This window comes from Ceratotherium simum, chromosome 5, assembly GCF_057802395.1.
Source record: "Ceratotherium simum simum isolate JZ-2026a chromosome 5, ASM5780239v1, whole genome shotgun sequence".
In the NCBI taxonomy this organism is placed as follows: Eukaryota; Metazoa; Chordata; class Mammalia; order Perissodactyla; family Rhinocerotidae; genus Ceratotherium; species Ceratotherium simum.
In genome coordinates, this window is record NC_141904.1 from 58,911,660 (window position 1) to 58,938,138 (window position 26,479).

General features: G+C 35.8%; 1 protein-coding gene across 13 annotated transcripts in view; it reads right to left on the bottom strand.

Annotated features, from left to right (window-relative positions):
* Window positions 1–26,479, bottom strand: part of CFAP20DC (CFAP20 domain containing) — a 225,505-nt gene that overhangs the window by 83,033 nt on the left and 115,993 nt on the right. For 8 of the 13 annotated variants that reach the window (XM_087431258.1, XM_087431254.1, XM_014793393.2 and 5 more), the window contains 6 exons: window positions 22,069–22,233; window positions 7,879–8,015; window positions 7,035–7,197; window positions 5,533–5,649; window positions 4,256–4,378; window positions 1,538–1,872 (listed from right to left, as the gene is read on the bottom strand). In XM_087431258.1, coding sequence (XP_087287384.1) covers window positions 1,538–1,872; window positions 4,256–4,378; window positions 5,533–5,649; window positions 7,035–7,197; window positions 7,879–8,015; window positions 22,069–22,233 — 1,040 coding nt within the window. Of the gene's footprint in view, window positions 1–1,537; window positions 1,873–4,255; window positions 4,379–5,532; window positions 5,650–7,034; window positions 7,198–7,878; window positions 8,016–22,068; window positions 22,234–26,479 lie in introns of those variants that run through there. The other 5 variants (XM_087431255.1, XM_087431256.1, XM_087431265.1 and 2 more) reach the window with 5 other exon arrangements.

The following is a 26,479-nucleotide window of genomic DNA, read 5'->3' on the forward strand; positions in this document are numbered from 1 at the left end:
CTCAAGGCTTATCCTTCGTACAGATGAAAGAGGTAAGTTCCTCACGTGGTGTTATGTAAAGGGCAGTTTCCCCACAATACCTCCCTCAAAGTTTTCCAGAGAACTACCATTTCCCACTTGCCGTGAAATTTCCATCATTACAGTAATTCTTTTGGGTTAGGTAAGAAAGATGGTGCTGTGAATATGGCAAGGGGATGAGCTTATCACATTAATGAAACGTAATGAATTAATTTATCAGATCAGCCAATTAATACTGTAGAAGAATTGACAGCTGGGATGGAGGCAACACTAGACGGTGAAGATAAATGTCCATTTTACAGTTTTATAGCTTAATGTTATTCAAGGCGAAAGGGACAAAGACGTCCACAGCAACATCCAAAATGCTGGCATCAAATGTACTATTTATGCAATAAAATGTTTGTAGTAGGTTTATGTTTGGTATGACTAATTGTTTCATCATACTCAGAAGCAAGGAAATTATGAAAAAAGGATCTCCCCATGTACTTTGCTACAGAAACTCATTAAAAGTTGCAAAGAACCATAATTACTGCCTGAACAATCTCATTATATTCTCAACTGGCTCTGAAGTTAGGAGCTATGGACTTAATCTACATCTCACTATCCAAAGGGAGATTCTTGATCAGTTATAGTTATTAAAAAAAAGTTATTTGTAAGCATACACAAAAAGTTTTTCTAATTATTTCTATAATTTCTACATAGAAATGATTTGTATAATTTTACTAAGCAATAACTTGACTGTAATCTGCTTTTAAAATTATTTTTTCTAAAAAATAAAATGCCCCTCATTAAAGAATAAAGCTAAAAAAATTTCTCAAATAAATTCATTTCATATGAGGAAAAAAGTTATCATAATGTATTAAGTTTTAAACAAATGTTTCAGAACTATATTGTTTGATTTTTAATAACCTTTTTAAAACTTTTTATGAATCTACTAATTTATAAAATATATTTGTATTCTAAATAACTGCAAACAGAAAACCTCCTATAAGGCAAGTCCCAGCACTAATCCATGATTCATTATCTAAACTTTAATTGGCACAACTCTTGAAATTCTGGGACCATACAGGAAATAATGAGTCCTAATAGGTCTAAGGTAAAAGGATGGCAGGGGAGCAAAGAAGCCAGAAAACTGTCAACTCAGAATGCTTAGCAACTGCTACACAATTTCCCCAGAGATCTGGAACAATGTTCTCAATGTTTTACTGGTCTTGCTATCAGATAACTAAACTGCATATTATTTCTCATTCTGTGAGACAAAGATTAAAACGAAAATATAAAAACAAACCAAAAACTAGTTTCCATAATTAAAAATGAAATTGGCTGACTGTTAATTAAAAAAGGCAGCAATTTAGAGTTACCATAACAACCTGAGGCAACTGCTGACTGACACTGCAATCTGCTGCATTTTTATAAATAGCAGTTGATTTCCCCTCTTTCATTTCAAATAGTTTTAGTGCTTACTGAAGCTAAGGGAACAACTGTGCTTTAAAACTACTTCACTCATCAAGCAGTGTACCTCTTCGCTGCTGTCACCGCCATAAAAATCATCCTCCAGTTGGGTGTCACTGCTTGTCACACTGGTATCCTCTTTCAGATCCAAAATAAATGAGCCCCCCTCTGGGGACACATTCTGAGTCTTTCCATGAGGTGCTGATCGTGGTCTTGATGAAAAAGTGAAAATGTCCTTTGCAACAATCTGGGTTTCCTCTGCCTGTTGGTCATGTTCACCTTCCTTGCTGGCTTCTAGCCATAAGTGTGACGTGTGGCAGGAGTTATCATCCAGAAGTAGAGACTGTCTGTTGGACGCCAAATGGGCAATGTGATGACCATTTTCAGGAAATATCCACTCATCTGACATTTGGAAAAGATGAGAAAAATTATAGTAGTGTTCCATAAGTGTTATTCTAGGTAGGTAGGTTAAAGTTTCTTGTTGTTGAAACAGAGATTTATCAAATAATGCAAAAGCCAAGGATGGCAATTTATCCACCACCTTGTACCCTGCTAAACATTTAACCCATAGATCAGTGCCTATAGCTGCGGGCAACTCATTTGCTCTTCCTCTCCATCTGAGTTGAAACACTGGCCAGGAAATTTTTAAGTCTGAAATAATTATCACCTGTCTTGCAGCAAATTCTTTATAGTACAGCCTCATTAATTTGATGTTCCAGAGGGGGAAAATCTTCCAAATTTAAAAGGGTTTGAGTTACTAATATCTTCTTTTAAGAGAGGACAAGAGGAAGACAGAGCACTTAAGTAATGAACAAGTTTTTTTAAACAAAATATCTGCGCATTTTTCAGATCACAAATCATGGAGGAGAGGAAACTATGAAAAGGTTGACGGTCTTTTTCTCTCCATTCTACCAACTGAAACAGGACAATTCACAGACTAAACTGAGTAGACTTCTCAAGTAATAGTAAATCCACAGAAATATTTGCTAACGTGACTGGTGAATTCTGCTGGTGAAAAAGACCTTTATGTTTAATTTTAGGAGAAAATGTTTTGATATGAAAATTTTTTTGCATAGCATTATTTATTTTCTTTAAAAAGACTGTATATTACCACTGAGATACATTTTTATCAAAATATTAAAAAATTTAATCTTTTATTCAACATTGACATAGATTTTATAATTCTATGATCCAGGCAAATTGGAAAGGACAAATCTTGATAATGAATATCATAAAAAGTATGCTTACTTTTTTCTTTAGAATGACAACAGGAAAAAGTTGAGCATTTTCTCAACTTAGCCTATTTTTCTTGAAATTTTTACTTTTTGCTGCATTATGTCAATGGTGAAAGTCTTACAAGAATCTGTGTTCTGTAGAACGACAATGTAGACATGGTAATTTTACCCCTGACTCTTGAATCCTATTATATTTATCACCACAAGAAAAGTAACCAAGAGATAGCTAAGATTTGCTAACTTGAAACTCTAAGGCCTACACTACAAAAGCACAAGCAGCAAACAAAACGACCTTTAATAAAAATAACACTGATGGCACAAATAAAATTGTATTCATCACAATTATATTCATCTGTTTCTTAACTTGAGACTATCATTATATAACATAACTTGCCTGTAAAAGGGCAATAAATGTCCATTTCTTAGAGAAAATCTATTAGGGACAAGGCTTTCACATTTCCAGGGACCGAGTCTGTAGATAAACAGCCAATGGCAGGCTGAATCTACTTCATCTGACCACCTTCACAGGGGACGTGGAGGGTCTGGAGTCAGCGCAGCTGTGGGCAGGTGAAATGAATAGATGCATTGGGCTGTCTCCTTGGACAGCGAACGCTTTTGCATGGTGCTAAGCACATAGCAGGTGCTTTGTAAACACAGTAGGTATTTTAATAAATGTTGAAAACGGTTACAAAAACCAATGTTGTATTATGTACATGGATACGTAAAGAAAATTGGATGAAAAGACACTGGGAATCTTCATCATGCAATTAAACAACTTGTATGACCTATTGCCAAACATATTATTAACAGTCAAAAAGTCAAAGTAAAAGGAGTGTTTTTACACCAAACAAACTCTAATTATCTCACTACCACATGCTTTTTTTGAATTTGTAGTTTTACCTCAAGTATTTCCATATCAATTGTAATGAATAATTTGGTGTGTTTTCCTAGGAAAATATGTAAATTACTGTGTAATCACAATATTGCAGCAAACAAGATAAATGCAAGAATGATCACCTAAACATCTAATTAGTTTTTCTACACAGTCAGATTTATGCTAGAGACACTAATTGCGCCTAACATTTTAATGAAGGTTTCAACATTCCATAAATAAGACTGACAAACTACAAACAATTTTCATTTATTTTCCTTTTTCCCTTGCTCAAAAACAATTTGCCTTTGTAAAAGTACCACACACCTGCTATAAAAGATATGGTGATGGGTTCAATGCTCTACACTCCATTATCAAGAGGACCGGAGAAATGCAACAATAGATAATCTTTGGGGAGGGTGACAATGTCGTGTGAAAATCTCAAAGTTTTAAACTTTTATTCTGAACAGGACAATCGGTGCATTAAAACTTGAAAATAAAAATACTCTTTCATCCATTAAAGTTTGACATAAAATTGAGGTTAAAAGGAGGTTTACAAAGAATGATAGATTTTAGCAAATGACTGCATCATGACTTTTCAAAATGACTTGGTTAGAAATGTTTAACATATTTATATTTTATTAATTATTAACAACTATGGTATAACAAAGATGCCAACCTGCTTGATCAGGAGACTGGCGTGCTGGAGAGCTGGGGTTCAATGTCTCTGCTCTTTGTTGGGACACAGTGGTGAGGGAGGTTGTTGCTTTACCTTCATTCCTGTTATTTCCTGAAGAACTGCCTTTATTGGAATAAATATGTTCACTATATTACTTCTTTTGATATTTATAAAAATTAATTTTTGAAGAATGGTATTAATGTGGTATACTTTATAGTTATTGAAAAGCAAGTTAGAGGTGACTACATATATTATATACAGTTTTTTTCTTTTATATTCAAACGTTTTAAGATGAGCTCAGCTGCATTTTTGTAGGGGTTCATCTTAAAATTCCTTGATATTTGCATGGGGACATTTTAGATTTAAGTTTTACAATATGTGATAAAAGGAATTCCAAAACCCATATAATTTTTAAAGGGTCCTATATTTTTTCCTTTGGTTCCACATAAAATGAAGTGTGTTTTCTTTAAATTACAATTCTTACTGAACTCAACTCTTTTAAACTAAGCTCTTTGCTTCAGCACCTTAAGAAAATGGATACAGGCATTATCGGACACAGAACTAATTTTTCTAACTACTATTTTATAAAAATAACATGAAACTTAGCAAGTTCAATTTTGGCCTATCCAAGAACCCTACATTTTTGAGAAATTATGCTAACAGATGTATGCATGATACACTCTGGGTTTGATTCAGGATAGACAAATGCATGTGTATACACATCTATACATACATGCCCCAAATCCAATATTTATAAAGGAATAGCTATAATAGCCATCTATATTTGTCTGGTGCTTTACTGGTTGCAAAGAGTTGAAATTTTAACCTACATTATATACCAGATGGCAAGGAGTCCAAAGGGAGAGAGAGCAAATGTAAAACAATCTGAAAAGGCCCAATTTAAAAAAGAGGAGACAGAAATGAAACATGAAAAATTATGAGTTAAGTTCAATTTTAGTAAAGTCTGCAGGCAGGAACTTCCTCTATCAAATTTGGGCAGTTTTTAAAAAACAATAATTTAAGCTTATTCAGCCTTTGAGAGTAAAAGTAGGAAGTCCTTTATTTCTTTGGTACTGTCTATTTAATCCAGCAAACCTCCGTTAAGGCTCTAGAGCAATTCTTTTACAGAAAATTTGATTTCCATAATCCCTGTAGAACAGACATTTATATTTTAAATGAATTGGTTCATAATCCTTTGAAATTTACAACCTGCAGAGAGAGATTCCATTGCTCTGAACAATATACAGATATAAGATAGGATGGAATTAGTGCCATACCGCTGGGTGTCTCTGTCTTTTCCCTGCTCGTGCTTTTCAACCGCAATCTTCTCCTGTTATTATTCTTATCTGTTGATGGTTCTTGAGGGGGATGTGGATGCATAGCATGTAGATTGGCTGGTACATTTTCATATCAAAGAACAAAAAGCCAGAACAGAAAGTACTATACGGTTTGAAACAATTCAGTAAATATAATGATAGCTATAACGAGAATGTTCATGTATCATTTTGACATACTGTAATGCCGTATCAAAAACACAATTTATTCCTTCAGAGGAAATAGATGTTTATTCCTATTCCAATATTAGGATTGCATCAGGCTTTCAAAATTACTAATACATTTTATTCATGCGATATAACTTTATAGTGAGCTACAAGTAATTTAATTAATGTTAATCATGCAAGATGCTATATTAAAAAACATAAAAAATGAAACTGACAGCCAATACAGAAAAACTATTTCTTCCTTTAAAAGAGGAAGTGTAGCTAAGTATGATTCAATAAGAGCTTAGAGGGTAGTTTCCAAAAGAACCCTGGAGAACTAAGATCAAACCTGAAGAATTCTTAAGTGTAATTTAATTCTGTAATAATAATAATATTCATAGCAGCAATAAATATTTACTGAATGATTAATTTCTTGACACAATATGATATGCTTGACTGATTGTTCTCATTGAATCCTCACAATGACTCTTTAAGGCCACTGTTATTTATCACTACTACTAGGGCCAGTAGTAATTATATTCCCAAGTTACAGATGAGAAAACCAAGGCTCACAGGGTTTAAGAAACTTGATCAAGGTCTCACAGATAGTGGTAGAGCCAGGACTGAATATCTATGTTATTCATTTCCTTAGCTCAGTTTTATACTCCATGGGAGATATAGTCTGTAACAGTGATCATTAATTTCTAAATCAGATAAAATGAACCCAAATGCCCTCTTTTCAACTCTCACAAAAGTCAGACCAGTAAGACTGGAAAAACTGACAGGGAGTGGTAAGCCTTGGGTTCTGGTCTCAATTCTTTCCAATGATTACAAAGTGCAAATCACTTTACCTCTCTCTTAGTCTTAACTTGCAACACATAAAATGGGACAAAAGTCTTTTGTTCACTAACAGAGTTGTTTTTGTATCAATGAGGGAAAATAAACAGCACTTTACAAATAGAAGAGATTAATTAAAAAAAATTTAAGAAAACGTAAAATGCACATGGAGTTTCCAAAAGATAGTGGTAATAAGATGCTCTATGATTTCCTCGCCAGTCATCATAAAGTAAAAACACAGAGTACTATGGCAATTTGAAATAATGGAATAAATAGAATAATAGGTTACAGAAGATGAGTATAAGAATTCTAAACGTATTTCAACATCCACCACCCTTTTCATATTTAAATGATAATTCTCCGAGTTTAAGATCTAGTCAAGAATATAACTTTGGATTTATCTTAACAAGAACATTTCTCAGTATTTTCACTAGCTATCAATCTTTGTGCATGACTCTTACCATGAATAGGTACAGTTTGCTTTATTTGGCGCATATTTTCTTTATCTCCTTGCTCCTCAGACTCAGATATCAGCAAGGTTGACATTTCTGCACTGTTAGCACACTTCTCTACCACAGACTGCTGGCAGGATCTGTTATTTCTGGACCCAACAGATCTTATTGTCTATAAGAAAAAGAAATTAATCTGTATATTTTAAAATTTAGGAATTGAATTTATTCCTGTAGACTCTACAAAGAAGAAATAATATTTAGACAAATAAACAGGGACAAAAAAAAAAAAAACTAGAGGAAATGGGGCAGTTAAAAAGTTGATGGAGAGGGAAATTATGGTAGAAAATTAGAAAGAAACGGAAGGAGAAATATAATGTGAGGTAAAATAGAAGACAAGCAAGTCTCCTAGACACGTAAGTTAAAATGTGCTTATCTGCAACACTCCACCTTGACTAGGTAGGAGTTGAACTGAAAATCACTGTGTATGTCAGAAATTCGGAGGAAACTAAAAACAAAAATATCACATTTGAGAATCTGTTCATTGTAAGGTTTCTGGTGGTGATCCAATTTCTTTTTGAGGGAGACCACAAAAATGTGCTCACATATATTTGCCTTTAAGTTTGTGAACATATTTAAAGAAAAGAATGCTCAAAAATGTTAATTGTGTTGACATGACAAAAAGGAAACAGTTTTGAAGTCTCCTAAAATCCAGAATTTCTGTTCCAAATTTACTCAAGCCTTCTGCTTTTGGAATGTGGTCTCTCTCCCCCTCTTTCTCCCCCTAGATAGGGAAAAAACTCTTCCTTTCCCAAGCCACTCATGCTTCAATAAGCTCTGCAAACCTTGCCCCTACCTCACTGGATATCCTCATGTTACTTCTTCTGCCAGAGAGTGGAGGTGGTCCAAGAACTTTGGATCCAAAGGCAATATGGCAAACGTCTTGATTTTTACTGTTCCGTACACTGCCTGCTCCTCTGTTAATGAACTGATCTGTTTTGTTAAAGGAAGGTAATCACAGTCCATTAACGGTGTGATGACAAACACCATGTTGCAATATATCTGAAAGGACAATCCAGGTGTCATATGATCCGAATCTTCCCCTCCCCCACAGGGCACTTATTAAAAAGGTAGATACTGGGGCCCAACATCAGATCTATGAGATCTGGAGAATTAGAATTTGTGGGTGGGGCGTTGGGGGGAACAGTGGCAGAACTCTACAATTTTAACAAGTGCCCCAAAGTGGTTCTTGTGCTCACTATCACTTGAGAACCACTACCACAAATGTTTTTCCTCAGAAAAAAGAGAAAAAAAAAAGAAAGAAAAGCTACTAAAAAAATACATCTTATTTTCTCTTAAGGAAATAATTTAAATAAAACTAACTCAATTGAACAAATAGTTGATTGAGCACTCTCTGGTGCATTTCCTAGAGGTCATCAGTGACACAAGCTAGATAAGGTAGTCTGGAGGGAAGTGACAGTACAGGTAAACAGGTAACTATAGCATAAGGCGGACCAGTGGGAGTGAAGAATAAATGACCTCTTGACGGACCTTGAATGACTGGTAAGATTTCAAGAATGAGAGGTAGGGTGGCCTAGGCAGAAGAAAGTGCCTGAATAAAGGTATGGAAGATGGTCGGGTATGCTTGGGGAATAATGAAATTACCAGTTTAGCTGGAAGGATAGGCTAAGGTCACACTGAAAAAAGCCTTAAAATGCTAAAAAGCCTATTCTAAATTTGGTAGGCAACAGGGAATCCCTGAAGGTTTGGGGAGAAAGAGAGCAAACGGGTATCACCTCCAGGATACAGCAGGTGTGCTCGCCAAACCTTGCTTCCCTTTGCTCTGGGCATACAGCTAAATTACATTCTGAGCCTTCCCTGCAGTTATATGGGTCATGTGATTGAGTTCTGGTTACCGGAACACAAGAAATGGAATGTGAGAAGTGTAAACCACTGTCTGGCCCCTAAAACCTCCTGCATAATCCCCCACGCTCTCCCTTCCCTCGTGTCTTGACAAGATGCAGGAGATCCAGTGGAGGACTTGAAGGTCCCCAGAGGAGCCACTAGACGAAAGGAGCCTGGGACTCCGAATGACCATATGGAAGGCTGCCCAAGGGACTCCTGACTGGACTAGGACTATGTGAGGTTCTTTGTGACTGCAGGTCCTTTGACTAAAAAAGCAGGTGCAAGTGATAGCCCTTTACTGAAAACACTGCCCACAACCTAGAAAGCCTTCTGCTGAGCCCCACTTGCAAGACAGGACCAACTTGAATATTATGATGTTGGCCCTGAATAAGTCCACATTTGTCCTACAGTCTTGAACATATATGACTTACTGGCCACTTTCTGTCTGACCTATTCCCCTGTCTAAAAAAAATTCCTATAGTTAGCTAATTGGTCTCATTAGCCTCTGCTGTAGAGCTGTAATTCTACATGTGGTGGAGTTAAAAACCACACCTATGCAACAGCATGAGAAAAGCCACAAAAGGTTGTGAAAACACACCCTGCTTAGGAAGTTCCAACTACTTAGATCTGAGTGGAAGCAATGTGTGTGGGTATATAGGTGTTTTTTGGGTCTGTTTTTGTGTTTGTAATAGATGAAGCTGAAGAGATGAGCAAGGGCCAGATTGCTGAACTGATCTGAAAGGATTTTTGCTGGACAGAAGATCCAAGGTGGCTGGCAGAGTGGTGAGGAGATACAGCATTCCAATTTGCTTCAAATTCTTGAAGGCTTATTAGGTAGACGAGAGATTCCATTTGTTCAAAGGGCAGAATCAGAACTAATGAGTAGAACTTACTTCAAGAAGCTTTTAGTCCAACATAAGGAACATCTTTCTTTAACCAAAGTGTTTCTGGTTCTTTTGGTGGTGATTTCTGTCATTTTGAAGGTGTTCAAGCAGAAGTCTGGAAAGCTATTCTGGATATTATAAGGCAGACTCAGATATCAGATGACTCCCTAATTTCTATGTCTAGCCTCATCGTCTCTTCTGAACTCCACTCCTTGTATCCAGTGGCCTCCTAACCAGCTCTTCTTCGATGTCTCAAAGACACCTCAAATTGAAAACTTGGTCTAATGAATGGCACCACAATCCATCCAGTTTGGAAAGTCAGAATCTAGGTGTCATCCTTGACACCTCCCTCCATCCTCTGCATATCCAATCCATGTCCACTTCTCTCCACCTCCTCTACCAGTACTGCAAACCGAGCGACCATCATGCCTCTCCTGGATGATCACAAAGCCTCTTGAGTGATCCACTATATCTACTTTGGCTCCCTGTCCCATGCCCTCTCCAATGGCTCCCTGTCCGATGCCCTCTCCAAAATGCAGCCAGAGAGGTCTTATACCAACAGAAATAAAATTGAATCATTCCCTTTCCTCACTTAAAATTTTTCAATGGCTTCCCTGCTGCTCTTAGGATTAAGAAGAAAGTCCTTAACACTGCCTGAAAAATCCTGCGTGTTCTCGCTTCAGTTCATACTTTATACCCCTCATTTTCTGCTCTCTGAACAGACTGGCCTACTCGGTTCTCCCTGCCTATGAAAGCATTTGCACATGCTGTTCTCCAAGACTAGAAGGCTCTTCCTTTCCCTCTTGGCCTTTATGTTTCAGCTCATGTATCACTTCCTTAGAAAAGTCTTCCCGGACCTTTCTGACTAGGGTAAATTCCCCAGCATAGATACTCCCATAACCTTTCCCTCACAGAACTTGTCAGAATTGCATTTTTACAATTGCATTTGTGTTTATGGGATTCCCTAATAATGTTTGCTTCAGTAGATATGAACTCAGTGCCTGCTCTGTCACCCTGCATTGCTAGCACCTAGCCCGACACAAAGTGCCTGACACAGAGTAATAGATCTTTGCTGAGCAAATGAATGAACCATTAAACATAATGGGTCGGCGGGGAAGTTGGATTAAATGACTAAATATTTCTAACTACGATTGGAATTCCATTTTAAGAAAAATCCACCTAAGGGTTTTTATGTGTGAATTGAGGAGGAAGACTGGACAGAACAGGACAATTGCCAGGATGTGGGGGATGCGAGAGAAGGGTCAACAATGACCAAGACATTGATATTTACATGAATGGTGTAGCTCTCAACAGCAGCAGTGCTATGGCACCACAATCAGATGCCTACTCAGGTTACATGTAAAATTTCCTAGTGTTAGCAAATAGACTTGGCTATGTGTGCATCTGTATTTTTTTCCAGTCATTTATAAACATCCATTTGGAGTCAACAAAACACTGTTAGTCTCTTACTGTTAGGATCAATAACAGAACAAAATGACCCTCAAATTCCAGGCCAATTGGAAAAATCTATTATTGACTCATCATTTGTACCTTTTGTGACCAAGTAGAACAAATCCTAGACTACTGATTTTGTTCTCAAATGTGGATTTTCCCAGAAAGAAATAGCCACTGAGGATCCTGAAGGGCTATATGGGATATGGCATCGGCCAACGTGGGAATTTTCAGTACCGGAATAGGAGCCTTTTTTTTTTTTACTTGCAGTCAGGGCAACCATTAGGGTATGGGCATATCTTTCTGTTCAAACATCTTACAGGGGCAATTTCCTTGATGTTTTTTCATATTCTTTATCTATATGCAGGTTCCCCCAATCAATTTAAAGCTTCTTTGAGTAGAAAGACCATTTATTTCATACTGTATGTACCCCCATCTGCTGAGCCCAGCATAGCTGGGCTAGACAATGGTAGACAATGGAAAAAATTCCATGGTAGACAATGGAAAAAATCTCACCAAAATTGTGGATAGTATCCAAGATTAAAAGGAGGATTTTTTTTTGAGGAAGATTAGCCCTGAGCTAACATCTGTGGCCAATCCTCCTCTTTTTTTTCTGAGGAAGATTGGCCCTGGGCTAACATCCGTGCCCATCTTCCTCTACGTTATATGGGATGCTGCCACTGCATGGCTTGATAAGTGGTGCGCAGGTCCACACCCGGGATCCGAACCCGCGAACCATAGGCCGCCGAAGCAGAGTGTGCGAACCCAACTGCTATGCCACTGGGCCGGCCCCAAAAGGAGGATTTTTTGGGGGGAGGGAGTATTTAAAAAAATTATACTGACACAATTGCAGCTACAATTCCAACAAAATGAGCATATTAAACTAGTTCATAGCTATTTAAAAAATTAAAATTCCTAAATACCTTGAATTTCTTAGAGGAATCTCTTGCTTAGCAGTGGATATCCAGTGACTTTTAAAGTTATACCTAAACTTGATATGATATACTCCTCTAAATCACAGAAAATTAGATGTTATTCTGTATTTTATAAGAAGATCCACTATAGGATTTCTTTAAAGAGTACTCCACCACCGTGTATTTAAATTCAAATCTATTTTTTAAATATTAAAAATTTTAGTACACTTTTTCTCACAAAGTATACCAATACTCCATTATTTAGTATCTCTTTAATTAACAGACCTCTTTAAACTTGTTAGTATAATTAACACAAACACATTTTTAAAGCCTGTTTCACTTCAATAATTCTCTGTTTATAATCATATTAATTGTCATAATTATCTCTATAAACATGTATCATGTTATGTATCTAATATAATAGGGTCCTAACTAAAATCTACAATGAAAAGCAATTTAGACTTTTGGTTCCTAAAATAAAAGGTAGAAGAGACAAAGGTTCTATAATGAGGAAAATCTTAATAAAAGAAAACTACAAGCAGAAATGCACGCCTTTTGAATTCTAAAAGGAGCTCTTTTAAGAGCTGATATCAATATGCATAATATAAGGTTAAAAATCAAGGTTAGATTAAAGTCATGCTCTAGGCATTTCATTTTCTCGAGTTTGCGGAAAATGAACTTGGTGTAGGTCAGAGATGTTACCATTAATTATTTTGCTATTTTACTGAGGGGTACATGCCTTTGTAGTTAGATTATAAAACCTGAGGGTCTACTCTCTAATTGTCTTTTAGAAAAATAAACATTCATTTTTGTCTCAAGATACAATGTTCTAATTATTATAGTCATTTAAGTTTGCAGGGTTTTCAAAGCTTAACCAGAAAAATCTGCTGAATTTTCAATTCTAATCATTGAAGGGTCATGCTCAAGACTTACATCTATTAGCTAACAATCAAATCAGAATTAAACCTGCTACCAGAATCCAGACTTTGAAGTGGATTAATTTTTATTTTATTATAAGTGCATTGTTATAAAGAATGTCAAAAATACAAAAAAGGCTGATCTAGTAGAGCAATATTATTTTAGACAAGGTACTTAACCTTTCCAAGCCTCATTTTTTCATTCATAAGATTGAGATAATCATAGTACTTAAGCCATGGTGTTTTTGTTAGAGTCTACGAAATAACGCATGTAACATGTTAAATATTATGCTTAGTAGGAAGTAAACGCTTAGTAGATATGTTGTTAATATCTTCCATCTTGAATAGCATTTAACAATTTACAAAGTCCATTCACAATCATTTATTCCTTCATTCACTTATTCTTTCAGTAATGACTGGGCACCTAGTCTGGGCAGCCACTGCTGTAGGCACTGAGTAAGACAGGGGATGAGGTGGACACCTCATTTCCTTCAAGGAGCTCACAGTCTCATGGAGGAGACAGATATTAAAGCAAGTAATTCATAAATAACTCCATGATTACAACTGTGATAAGAGCTATGAAGGAAAAGTTCAAAGGGTCATAAGCGTGTTAATGGGGGCTGGTATCTAGTCTTTGAGGTCAGGGAAATGATATTCAACTCGAGATCTAAAGGATGATGGATAATGAGGATATGTACATGATCTCTATGCAATTTCCAATCACTTAGCGTGATACTATCTCATCTCCATACATGAAGAAACCGAGGCTCACGATGTTTAGAAATCTATCCACATAAAGCAGCAGGGGTTCAGAACCCAAGTGACCTGAGGCCTCTTTGTGCCTTTTTTTCACCACACATGATACTGTCCTTGGTGGGCCAGGAGGGCATCCAGAGGATTCTTCCCATAGCCACTATTTATTTTCTGTGCAGTTTTGTGAAGCCATCTAACTAAAAACTTTTGTTTTGCTATCTGAAAAGTGGGTCTATTAATGATTGTATAGATAAGTATCAAAAGTTCATGAAAATGGTAATTAATGTATGGGATGAAGACTAATCGGGTTTACGAGGAATCAGGTACAGAACATAATACTGTAATATCCTTTTTCAGAGGCAAGAAAGTGGGGGAGGAAGGGACAAACTGAAGGGGCTTCAACGCCAGGCAGGTGACACATATGTGACAAGCAGACACGTACAGAATGTAGGGGAAACTGTGGCTAATTTAACGGTGCATGTCCTATGCAAAGTATTTTAATTAAAAACTCTTTTTAGACTGGTTGGAGGACCGTCAGTCTGTAAACCCTGGACGCACGATGAAAAGACAAGTTGCTAGGTAAATGACTAAAGCAGGAAAGGCCCTAGGTGATTCAAATCGGTTCAACTTCTGCAAATAATTAAAAGCCTTATCTCATTAATAAAAAGTTTAAGACATTTTTGAAAGGCAATAAGCTAAAATTAGAATCTCTCTTTCTCCTCTGAACTTGAATAGAACCTTAGACAATGTAAAAACACCGTCTGTGTGTAAAGTTAGGCTATGCCAACGAGATAAAAAGTAATAAAGCACAAGATATTACTTTTCTTCACAAATTCTTAATTTATTAAAAAGTTGTAATTAGCCTAGTTTTGTCCTTTACTATTAATGAATAAAGAAACCTTTTTAGGGAAACAATTTTATCTCAAGAAAACTTTCCATTTTGAATAAAGAGTACAGCTTACATATTAATACAGGCCTTGGTAGATAATTTCCATCATTTGGGCCTGGAAATAGGACAGTTTCCTATAACACCAGAAGGCTCCCCTGAAGATAATCCTTAAAACTAGTAGTGAGAAATTGCTTAATGGGAGTCAGCAGTTAAGAAAGCATCTCTGAAACCAGACTGCCCAGTCACATCTCAGCTCTACCACTTACTAATTACTTAATCTCTGTAAGCCTCAGTTTCCTCATCTACAAAATGGTGATTATGATGGTTTCTACATAAAAAGGTGTGTGAGAGGATTAAATGGGACAAATTGTGTAATGGTTAATTTTATGTGTCAACTTGACTGGGCCACAGGGTGCCCAGATTAAACATTATTATCAACATTTGAATTGGTAGACTGAGTAAAGCAGATTGCCCTTCTTAAAGTGGGTGGGCATCATCCAACCCACTGAGGGTGTGAATAGAACAAAAAGGTGGAGGAAGGGAGAATTCGATCTCTCTGCCTGACTCCTTGAGCTGGGACACTAGTTTTCTGCTGCCCTCACACTGGAACTTTTACCATTGGCTTTCCTGGTTCTCAGGTCTCTGGATTTGGACAGGAACTACACCATTGGCCCTCCTGGGTCTCCAGCTTGGATGTAGACTGCATCTGACTGCAGATCCTAGGACTTCTCAGTCCCATAATTGCATGAGCTGATTCCTAATAATAAGTCTCTCTATTTATATATATTTATATAAACCTATATATACATATATATTTATTTATATATATTTATATAAACCTATATATACATATATATTTATTTATATATATGATATAGGTGTGTATATATATACATATATATATATAAACATATATATACATGTTCTTCTCTGGAGAATCCTAATATACTATGTAAAAAGTTTAGTGCTTAGAATACAGTAGAAACTCACAAAATGTTAGTTATGATGATGATTTTTGCTTAATATACTTACCTGCTCAAATTATTTGGCTAGCATTTCATTCATTCATTCGATCACTTAATCAAAAAATATTTACTTAGTTCCTGGTAAGTGTTAAGCTAGGTTCTAGGGACACAACAATAAACAGGACCCCTGCAGTTCTGAAGCTCACATTCCAGAGTGGGAGACAGCAATAAGCAAACAATTAAGTAAACAAGAAAATATCAGGTAATGATAAGTGCTGTGATGAAAATAAAAACAGTGTGATGTTACAGAGAGAGTGTCTTGGGCGTTACTGGAGGTCACTGATAATTAGAGCCCCATGTTCACCACTAGTGAAAATTATGTGAGCATAATTCGTACTGATATAGTATGGATTATCATATATATTTCCCTATTATACCATAAATAAACAAGTTTAACATTTAATTATATATGTAAAAATTTTATTTTGCCAATAATTTTGGATTTCCTTCCCACTATAATATTTTAAATCCAAATATTGACATTAAATAGAGAAATAATTTTAATTTTATAGCAATTCTTTGGGTTTTTCAAAAGACAGAAAAAATATACAGAAGAAACTAGAAATGTCTCATAATTGCTCTAACATAATACAGCTGCTGACATAATAAATCATGAATATATTTAGAAGATTAAAATTCTCTAATAAAAGAAAATATGATAGGAAAAGTAAAAGTTTTATCTCCCTGTCCCAGACTCTCCTAGTTCCTGTTCCTAAAGGCAATCATTAAGTTTCTTGTGTTTCCTTAAAAAAAATGTACGCATATACCAGCATCCCTAGGTAACTATCTTTTTTATTTACATCAAGGGGCTCATATGGAAACAGTATTCTAGGTGTCCATTTTTCACTGACTGACACAGCTTTGAGACCTTTCCAGACCATCACAGGCAGATCAGGTTATCTGTACAGCTGCACACACAGGATCTGATTGCGTGGATATGTAATCAATTCCCTATTATGCACATGTAGTTTGTCTCCAGGTTTTTGTCATTACAAGTAATGCTATAAAAGACATCTAAAGGAGAAATGTAAAAGGTTGGAATGAGTCAATCCTGCAAAAGTAGCACAATTATCTGATTAAATATATTTTTCATATTTAAAATTATGTTTTATATCTTAAAGTTTTTTCAATATTTGGCAAAAATATCACAGAAAAATTAAAATTCACTCTATAAATGATTTCTGACATCTTTGCTGTAATAGATTTCATAGATACTGATCAATATCCATACTAAATTCCTTTCACATTTAAAAAAATTCTTCAGGAAGGAATGTGACCAGTTAAGCCTCATTTTTACTACAGATGGGGGAAGAGATATACAATTCAAATGTAGGAGAGATAGCTGAGTTTACTTTGAATTATCATCAGACACTGGAACTAGAAATTGTGGCATCTCTTTAACCCACAGCCCTAAGTCAAGGCTTATCAAAAGTCTGAGTTTAGAAAAGAAGAAATTAAAGTGTCTTTTTTTTTTTCCTGAAGTCAGAATCTAACTCCTTTTTCTTTTAGGTTCTACTTTACAGTAGATTTTGTTGCTGGATTTGAATTTTGCTTTCATAATGCGGAACCCAGAGAAGAAATTCTAATAAGGATCTCACCAATGCAAACTACAGTTAGATGACTATCTCACGGTTTTGCTAGATGCATTAATTTACCTGTTTGCAATTGTGCTAGGAGATAGGGATGTCAGTCTCTTCTTATCTAAAAAGGAGTAAAAGTCCAATAAGACTGCTGCCATGGAAAGGAGAGCACTTGGGAAAACTGCCTCCTAATTTTTAAGTAAACTACTTGTTTTGATTTGTGCTTAGTGGACCACTGCATCTTGTCATTAGTAGCTGAATGCTCAACTTCAATAATCAGACCTGATTCTCTGGTTAAATTAAACTGAAGTCCCATTAATGAAAGTAACATCATCAGATCCCACAGTCCTCTGCAGACCGACAGTCATTTTAGCTCGTGTGCACTGGGAATTGACAAAGTGAACAGTGCACAAAAGTGAACAGCGCGAATGTGTGGTAACACTGGCTTTTTGAAAAAACAATTATTTTATGAATTTCATTAAATGCTCTTGATCAAGTTATATGACATTCAATAACATGCACTCTAAAATAATTAGAAGTTTCAAGCTTTCCTTTTTCGCATAGGTGAACACGCTAGAAAGCATCCATAGGAAGCAGCTACTTGTTTCTGTAGCGGCTTCTCTGGGGTCTCTCAATATGTACATTTATAATAAATTTCACAATTTACATGCGTACTGTACAACCAATTACAAAAGCACACAGTCATTTGCTCATGCAATTTAAATCTCATCACGGGGAGTCTTTTTTTAGCAAGACAAAAACAAATAGCTCAAATGAAGAAATATCTCCTGGCTTTTCCATAATTAAAAAGTCTGTCCTAGGGCGTTATTCATTAGCTACACCTTTCAAATAAAGTATCTTAGACAGAGAACAATTATTATTATTATATTCATCTGTAGTAAGTTTCAAAGCCCACAAATGTGAAAATTAGCAATTGAAAAGTATTTGTAAAAAGAGAAACACAAAGTTCAATGTATGTTCATATAATCTTAACTGCCATACATGTGCAATGAGATTTACTTAAGAGGAACAATCATAAACCTTGTGGTTATAAATGAATATAAATATGATCTGATTTCACAGGGCAGAAGAAATATGCTATTAGCTGGTGATTACTAACTTTCTATATATATGATTCAAGTTGACTATTATGCATTGACAGCCCACTTATGGAATTTGCAAAATATATACTAATACCCTCTTCTACAAGTTGGGATCAAATATGGCCTATAAAAAAGTTTCTGCTTAATTATAATATCAAATTAATAATGCAATTAATATTTATTCAAATTCTTCTTTAATATCAGGCATTACAGGTGTCCTTGAAATTTAAATTAAAAAACGACACAAAATATCTGGATATAGACTTGCATTTTCATTTAAAGACATAATTAACTCTTAAAACATTAAGCCAGAGAGACAGAAGAAAAAAAGAGCATTTGTAATCGCAAAGAGTTATCTGCTAGGCTTTACAGCTTAGTCATTTCTGTTACTGAAATCTATCACAGCCTGCTAGATACAGACAGAGTGTTTGTTATCGAAAACACTCTTCTTACTCATTTCATTCTGTGGCGAATCTTCCATTAAGATTGAATTGGGACCCGAGGTGTTTACAGTGGCTAGGCAGTGAGATCTTTTTCATCCTTTTACATATTTTCTAAAAGTTCTTTAAGGAACATAGATTGTATATATTCTCTCTCTCTCTGTCTAAAGATGGTGTATATGATAAATACACAAATTTTCACTACTTGTGCCCTCATTGCTATCAAAAAGTCCTTCCAAAGTTGGCAATTGTGGAAGCAGGTGATAGGGACACGGAGGTTCATTATACATTCTCTCTACTTTTCTGTAAGTTTGAAAATTTCCTAATAAAGAGTTTAAAAATGGAGTAACTATTTACACATAGTCCTCTGAAAAGGTTTATACTGAAAAAGTTACAAAATAGATCCCAATTCTCTGGGAATATACAATTTAGGACACGTAATGCTGATGAGGATTGATATATAGAAGACACACCAAGAATAAATGGATAGAAGACAAATGGAGAGAGTAACACTGAGTCCACTTTTCAACTCATTCATTCCATCATCGCTATCTCCTTTCTCCTGTTTCTTCTTGACCTCCCTCCAACTCCAACCTCTCGCTCTTCCCCATCTGTCACCTGAGAATCAACAAGTCCCGTCAGTTCTCCCCTGCAGCTTCTCTCAGGGTCATCACTTTCCACTTTCACAGCCACTGGTCCTTTTATGCCTAGATTGCTGCAAAGATGTCTTACTTGTAAACCTTAACCTCTAGTTTCACTTGACTTAAAAATTCATCTTGAATCCTGATGTCAGATTCAACTTCCTAAAAAAGAAGTTCTCTTTCTTCTACTTTAGGAACATGAGGCATACTCTTCCCGTATTATTCCAACACAGCCTTTCTGCCTACTGAGGCCATTCCTCTTATTAATCCCTCAGTAAACTCATCCATGCATTTTGCTGTCTCCTTGCCTTTGCGCAGTCTTCTGAACCATCTTACACTTCCATATACCTTATATGTATTTATTATAAATACTTATACAAGTATTTATCGAATACTTTGAAGATCTACTTCTTCCTCCATAAATGTCCTCCATTTCACCTTCCCCTGAATTACTTCAGTGTTTATGAGTGTCATCTGAACCACAGGACTCTTGTAGGGAGAAGTGATCCAGTGGTTCTCAACCCTGGCTGCACATTAGAATCGCTGAGGCAGTTAAAAAAAAAATCCATCCCAGGTCAATTAAATCAGAATCTCTGGGAGTGAAGTATAGACATTAGGAAAAAAAAATTTTTTTAATGTCAGTTATTTTTAAAATGTCCCAGGTGATTCTAACATAGGAGGTTGAGAACTACTCATCTAAATAATATCAGGTTTCTTGACTTATAAGTACTATTCCTTCATTTGGTCAATAGCTATGGGTGTCTATTACAGAGGTAGAAAACTGGCAGCTGTGGCATGTTTTGTTTGGCCTATAGAGTGCTTTCCAAAAACTTCAGACTTCAGACTATATATATATATATATATATATATATATATATATATATATATATATATATATATATATATATATATATATATATATATATATATATATATATATATATATATATATAAATATATATATATATATATTTGTTTTTTGGTGAGGAAGATTGGCCCTGAGCTAACACCTGTTGCCAATCTTCTTCTTTTTGCTTGAGGAAGATTGGCCCTGAGCTAACATCTGTGCCCATCTTCCTCTATTTTTTATGTGGGCCGCTGCCACAGCATGGCTTGATGAGTGGTGTAAGTCCGTGCCCGGGATCTGAACCTGCGAACCCAGGCTGCTGAAGCAGAGCAGGCAAACTTAACCACAATGCCACTGGGCTGGCCCCAAAGACAATATTTTAAAATTGGGAGATTTATCATCAACATTGGGATACCCAGCTCCTCTTGAAAAAAAAATGGAAGATCTGGTGAGACTGGGCCTGCATTCTTGCAAGGCAACATTGGCTAGAAGTAAATTGCAGTTACCCCTTCTAGACTGAGAAGGAGCTTCTAGTTTTCCACAATCCTCACCACTCCCTACAGCTCCCTCACAGGGGCTGAGTGTTAATTGGCATTTATTATATCTCTTGCATTGTTGTTAATGTTACTGTTTTATTAGTAGAGAACAATTTCTCTGAGCACTATCTCATTCCTCTCTCCTAACTGTATCTTCCACTTCCAGTAAGGCTCACTGTTCAAGTTGAACATATTTCTATGTGTAAAATTTCCAGGCATCCAGGCCACTTTATTCATTTGTTATCCGACTGGCCTCTGCAGTAATTTGAGTTTGCAGCCCCTGTCTGGTATATGGCAAGCACTGCATTAGAGGCCAGGGATAGCGAAGAATGAGGTACAGTGCCCTTTTTGGAGGAAGTCACACTTTATTGGGGAATGCAGGCATATTAAAAAGTATTAAAAAAAATAGTCATAGAAAGAGGAGAGCAATGCTTATTAGAATTAGGGAAGGCTTGCACAGAAGAGGAGGCATTTAAGTTGTATCCAGAAAGATGAACTAGGAGTTTTTCCAAGCAGAAAGGCAAGGAAGCCATTTTAGGTCAATAAAACAGCAATCCCAAAATACGAATGTGTGAAAGCCCACGGAGTGGTCAGAAAATCACACATGGGGAACGAGAGAGGGGTGTCTGGAGATGAAACTGTGGAGCAGGTTTGGAATAAGGGAGGTTGGCACTGTTTGAATTCCCAAGGGTTTTTTCATTTTGTCTTCCAACATAGTGGGAAAGGCATTAAAAGTCTTTAATCAAAGTGACATGATCACATTTCTATTTCTATTACCAGAAAGATAGTTCTGACAGCAATTTGGAGACTGACTGGGAGGCTAAGGTGAGTGGCAGTGGGGCCCTGTACAATGGAAGTAGCAATAGGATAGAGGAGGAGACAGATTTGAGAGATGTTTAGGAGGTATAATTGGCAGGGTTTGGAAGCATACAGGAAAAGGAGAATAATCAAGGATGTTTTGCTTTATGACGTAAAAATTGAGAAAATATTTTAGTTGTTAAAGAGAAATTTAAAATAATGGTTTATCACTGACATGAGTTGAGGCTCAAGTGACTTAATATTTAACTTCCAGCTACAAAGCATCATTGCAAAGTTTTTTTTCCTTCTTCTTTTGGTCTTACAAATAAATATGCATATAATTTAGGTGCCTGAGTGCATACCTGATTCTGCTGAACCTAGAGGATGATCTCCAAATTTTATGTCAGTTTGGCGGAGTTTAGTCATGTTTAGCAGCTGTGTGACTTGTGGAACATCTGTTGTTAGTTGGCAGCTTCGTGGAATAATGTCTGTAGGTTCATCTGTTGGAAGGGGAACACCATATCCAGCTGGAAATAAAGACAAACATTCATTCCCAAAATGGAAGCCATTTTGGCCAAATGGACATATCTTATAAATGAAACCAATCAAAGCAAAACATTTGAGAGTATGCCTCTGGATGAGTTACTTAACCTTACAGCCTTGGTTTTTTCATCTGTAAAATGAGCATGATAATTTTACTGCTTACTTTCTATGACTGTAGAAAGGATTGAATAAAATAAAGTATATAACATATGGAGCAGGTTCAGAGACCTGTGCAATAAATGAGAGCATTCATTGAAATATTTTATATTTGTTTTTCAATACTAGAGTGTGACTCAAAAGAAGAACTAGTTAGGTATGCTCCAATGAAGATTTATGGGAGTACACTGGCTCATTTATAGGAAATCAATAAGTACAATAACATTATTAAATAAGCACCTAGAGCCATTATATGGGAAAATTAATTTTTTAACTTTTTATTTTGAAATAATTTTAGGCCCAGAGAAAAGCTACAAAAATAGTACAGAGTTCCTATATACCCTTTACCCAGCTTCCTCTAATGTTAACATCTTACCTTTGAATACTTTCAAAGAAAAAATAGTTTATTATAATTAAAACAGTATTTTTATTATTATAATTTGTATTTCTAAGGAGATTTGATATCATTCATATATATTTATATAAATACTTAAATTTTCATTTTAGTAAATTTACTGTTCATATTCTTAACCCATTTTACTATTAGAACATTTTTTCCTATTTATTTGTATGACCTCTTTCATGGCAAAGATTTTAAGCCTTGTCATATGGCTTAATATATATTAAGCATATATCTATATATAGATATATGGCTGTAGCAAGTAGGAATTAAACTGGTGTTAGCATTCCAAAGAGCAATTTTACTATATGTATCAAAAGCCTTAAAAATGTACATGCTGTTCTACTCAGTAATATCACCTTATGAATCTATTCTAATGTAAAAAAAAAAATCAGAAACTCAGATAAAGATCTATGTGAATAGGTGTACATAATTTCTGGAAAAAAAAACCAACTTGAATTTCCAGTAAAGAGTCACAAGAAATCGCATTTATGAAGATGTCTTAATGATATGGGAAAGACTCAAGATGAGACATTAAATGAAAATAATATATACAAAATTCTATCTCAACTGTAGAAAATCAATAAATAAAATGTATGAATGGCAAAAAGATTAGAAGGAAATATACTAAAATGTAAAATAACTTCCGATGGTTAGCTTAAGCATAGGTTTTCTTCCTTCATAAAAATGTTTATATATGTTTAATTTTTATGAGCAAAATTTCTAATTTTAGAATCTAGTGGAAAAATTTGTGTCTGTATGTGAACGTGAGTAGTACGAAAAATTGAAGCAATCATCCCTCAAAAAACATCCTATGTAAGTATAAACTCTAACCACGTTCATAAAGGCAAAAGACGTTAGGTTTACATGTATCCAAGTCATGGCAGTTTCTTAATTAGATCCTAATGTCCTAATCTTGAAAAAGAAAATGAATCATTTAACTAAAAACTTAAATACTCATCAGCAATGTAATGGTTTCTAAGTGTCCTAATGCTCTAGTCATTAAAAATGCACTAGATTTACAAATCTTAGTTTGCAGGTGTTCTTTAATCATCTATTTCTTATTTGTCATCGAAATTTAGAAAATCAATACAAAGTAATTGAGAAAATAAACTCTCAAAATAGAACACATTTGGAAAAATAAGTAAACTAACTCCAGATATATATTTGACATATCATTTCAAACTCCCCTGAGGTAGAAAAAGATAATTTCCACACCAATGCCAATATTGATAAACTAAAATTTTATATTAAAAGAAGAAGAGAATTCTTAGGCTAATAAGACCCTGAAGTAAAATGCTGTATTCTGAATTCTATAAAGAGAAATTGGAAACTTTAGCTTATAGGGCTTGTGTGGATGGTACAGGGTACAACGTCATACGAAGTTCGAAATGCATCTGAAACAAAACCCGAGTTTCCAACTAACAAGGGACAGACAGCAAATCCCTGATAACCCAAAATCCACAAGCCTTTATGGAAGACAGAAACAAGGCAGAGACGATTACAAAACTCCAATCTGAATCTCATGGGAACATGGCTGACATGCAAATCAGACTTCACGTTAAAAGGCTCAAATCCCCTCTTTGTCATCTCTTCTTTCTATGTCTACTCTCCCTTTGCATCCAGAACTGTATCACTATTTATTGGATTATTCATCGAGGGAAACTGGGCAGTATAAAACCTGCAATAAAAGGAGAAATCAAAGAAAAAAACTATTGGTTTATTTTTTTTTAAATAAAGACTAATCATGAAGCCCATTTAGCAACTACTGACTCTCAAACTTTCTCTGAGACTCTGTGGAGGAATACATGGGAAGGGGGCTTAGTCTCATTTTTGTGAAACCAATCTATGAAGGAGCTTTACGTTCTGGTAATTGGATGTTCCGATAGACTTAAATGAAAGTTCATTCATCTTCCCACCACCCACCTCACCAAAAACCACCCCTACTTCTCCACATCCAATTACTGGGTCATTAAATTTTATTTTTTAAGCATTTAGAGCTTAATTTAAAAATAAGAATTTTGAGAATAGCATAGATCCTCTACAAAAATTAAATAGTGCCCAACTGTGAGTACATAGACGGCATGGTCTGTCTTCATTCATTTACTCATTTTATCATTCAGCAAATACTTATTGAGTCTCTACTCTGTGCCAGGCACTCATCGAGTGGCTTGGAATCTAGCAGTGAGCCAGAGCAACTCTGTCCTGGCCTTCTTGAAGCTTACATCTAGCAGAGAATATGAAACAAATCATATCATAAATAACTCTTTAAGTATAATTTTGTTAAATGCTTGGAAGGAAAAGTCCAACGTGTTATGAAAGAGGTAATAGGGGAATCTAACAGCATAGGCTGTGAGGGAAAGTCTTCTCTAATAAGGAGACATTTAAGCTGAGTCAAAAGGGATAAGTAGAAAGTGGTCTGGTGAAATGGGGTGGGAGAGATAATTCAGGTGGAGGGAACAGAGCATTTGAAGACTCTGAAGGCGGAAGGACTCTGGTGCATTCTAGGAACTGAAAGACAGTTGAGAGTTGCTAGAATGGGAGAGAATCCCAATTATCTATTTAGTACAGCACCTGGTTCAAAAGGGATGCTCAATAAACGTTCATAGATAAAAGCCCCTTAGTAACAGCCCGATCTAGATTAAACGCAGCTTCCAAGTCCTCCATTTTTCTTCTGTGGTTGTCCTTTGTTCAGCTATATCCTGCAAAGTACTCCATGCACATTTTATTTGGACATCTTTCTCCCCAGATAGCCAGTAACAAATCAAACTGGCAATCAGATACTAAAGGACAGGGCCTGTCTGCATTGTTCTTTCAGACAAGTTCTATCTTCTGGAAGGAACTGTGTATGGAAACATGCAGGCTGCTTGATCAACGTCTGAAAAGTGACATAGTCGAATTTAAAATGCTTTTGCTAACAGATCTGAAAGAACATAATGTTGGCTGGAATGGTCAGCTTAGAATGGGGAAATGGTACAATGAAGGGAAAGGCTTTGAGAAAGCTGACAGATTTGCCCATGTAGCATCCAAACACAAACAGATGGTCGGTTTTTGATGTCTTTGCTCCCAGTGTGAGCTGGTGTATTATTACAATGTTTGAGTGACTCTGTAACCCTGTTTGCCTTTCTTCTGTCATAAAGCCATCATAAAATGAACCACTCTGTAGGTGTTTAATACCTTTGATGAGGATCTTAACTAGCTTTAAAAATTGTCATCAATTTTAATACATATACAAAGCACTTTATGCATTAAAAATCATCATCCCCATTTTACTGGGGGGAAATGCCTTATAAAATAACAAGATTTATAGCTCTGTTTTGGTTTATGGCTCCTCCTAATTCATATAGTTTAAATAAGTACTAATTTTATAATAGTTCACTGGTCCCAGACTCAACTACATTCATCTTATTTATCTGGGAAAAGCCTGCAGTACCTAGCACAGTGCCTTATTTATATTAAATCTCACCTCTCTGAAACACCAGTGAGAGCCAAGCAGAAAACACAAAAGTCTCTAACTGCTGAGATATTACATCATAGTCTGTTTGGGCTGCTATAACAGAATACTACAGACTGGGTGGTGTAATCGAAATTTATTTCTCACAGTTCTGGAGGCTAAGAAGTCCAAGATCAAGGCACCAGCAGATTTGGTGTCTGGTGAGGGCCCTATTCCCAGT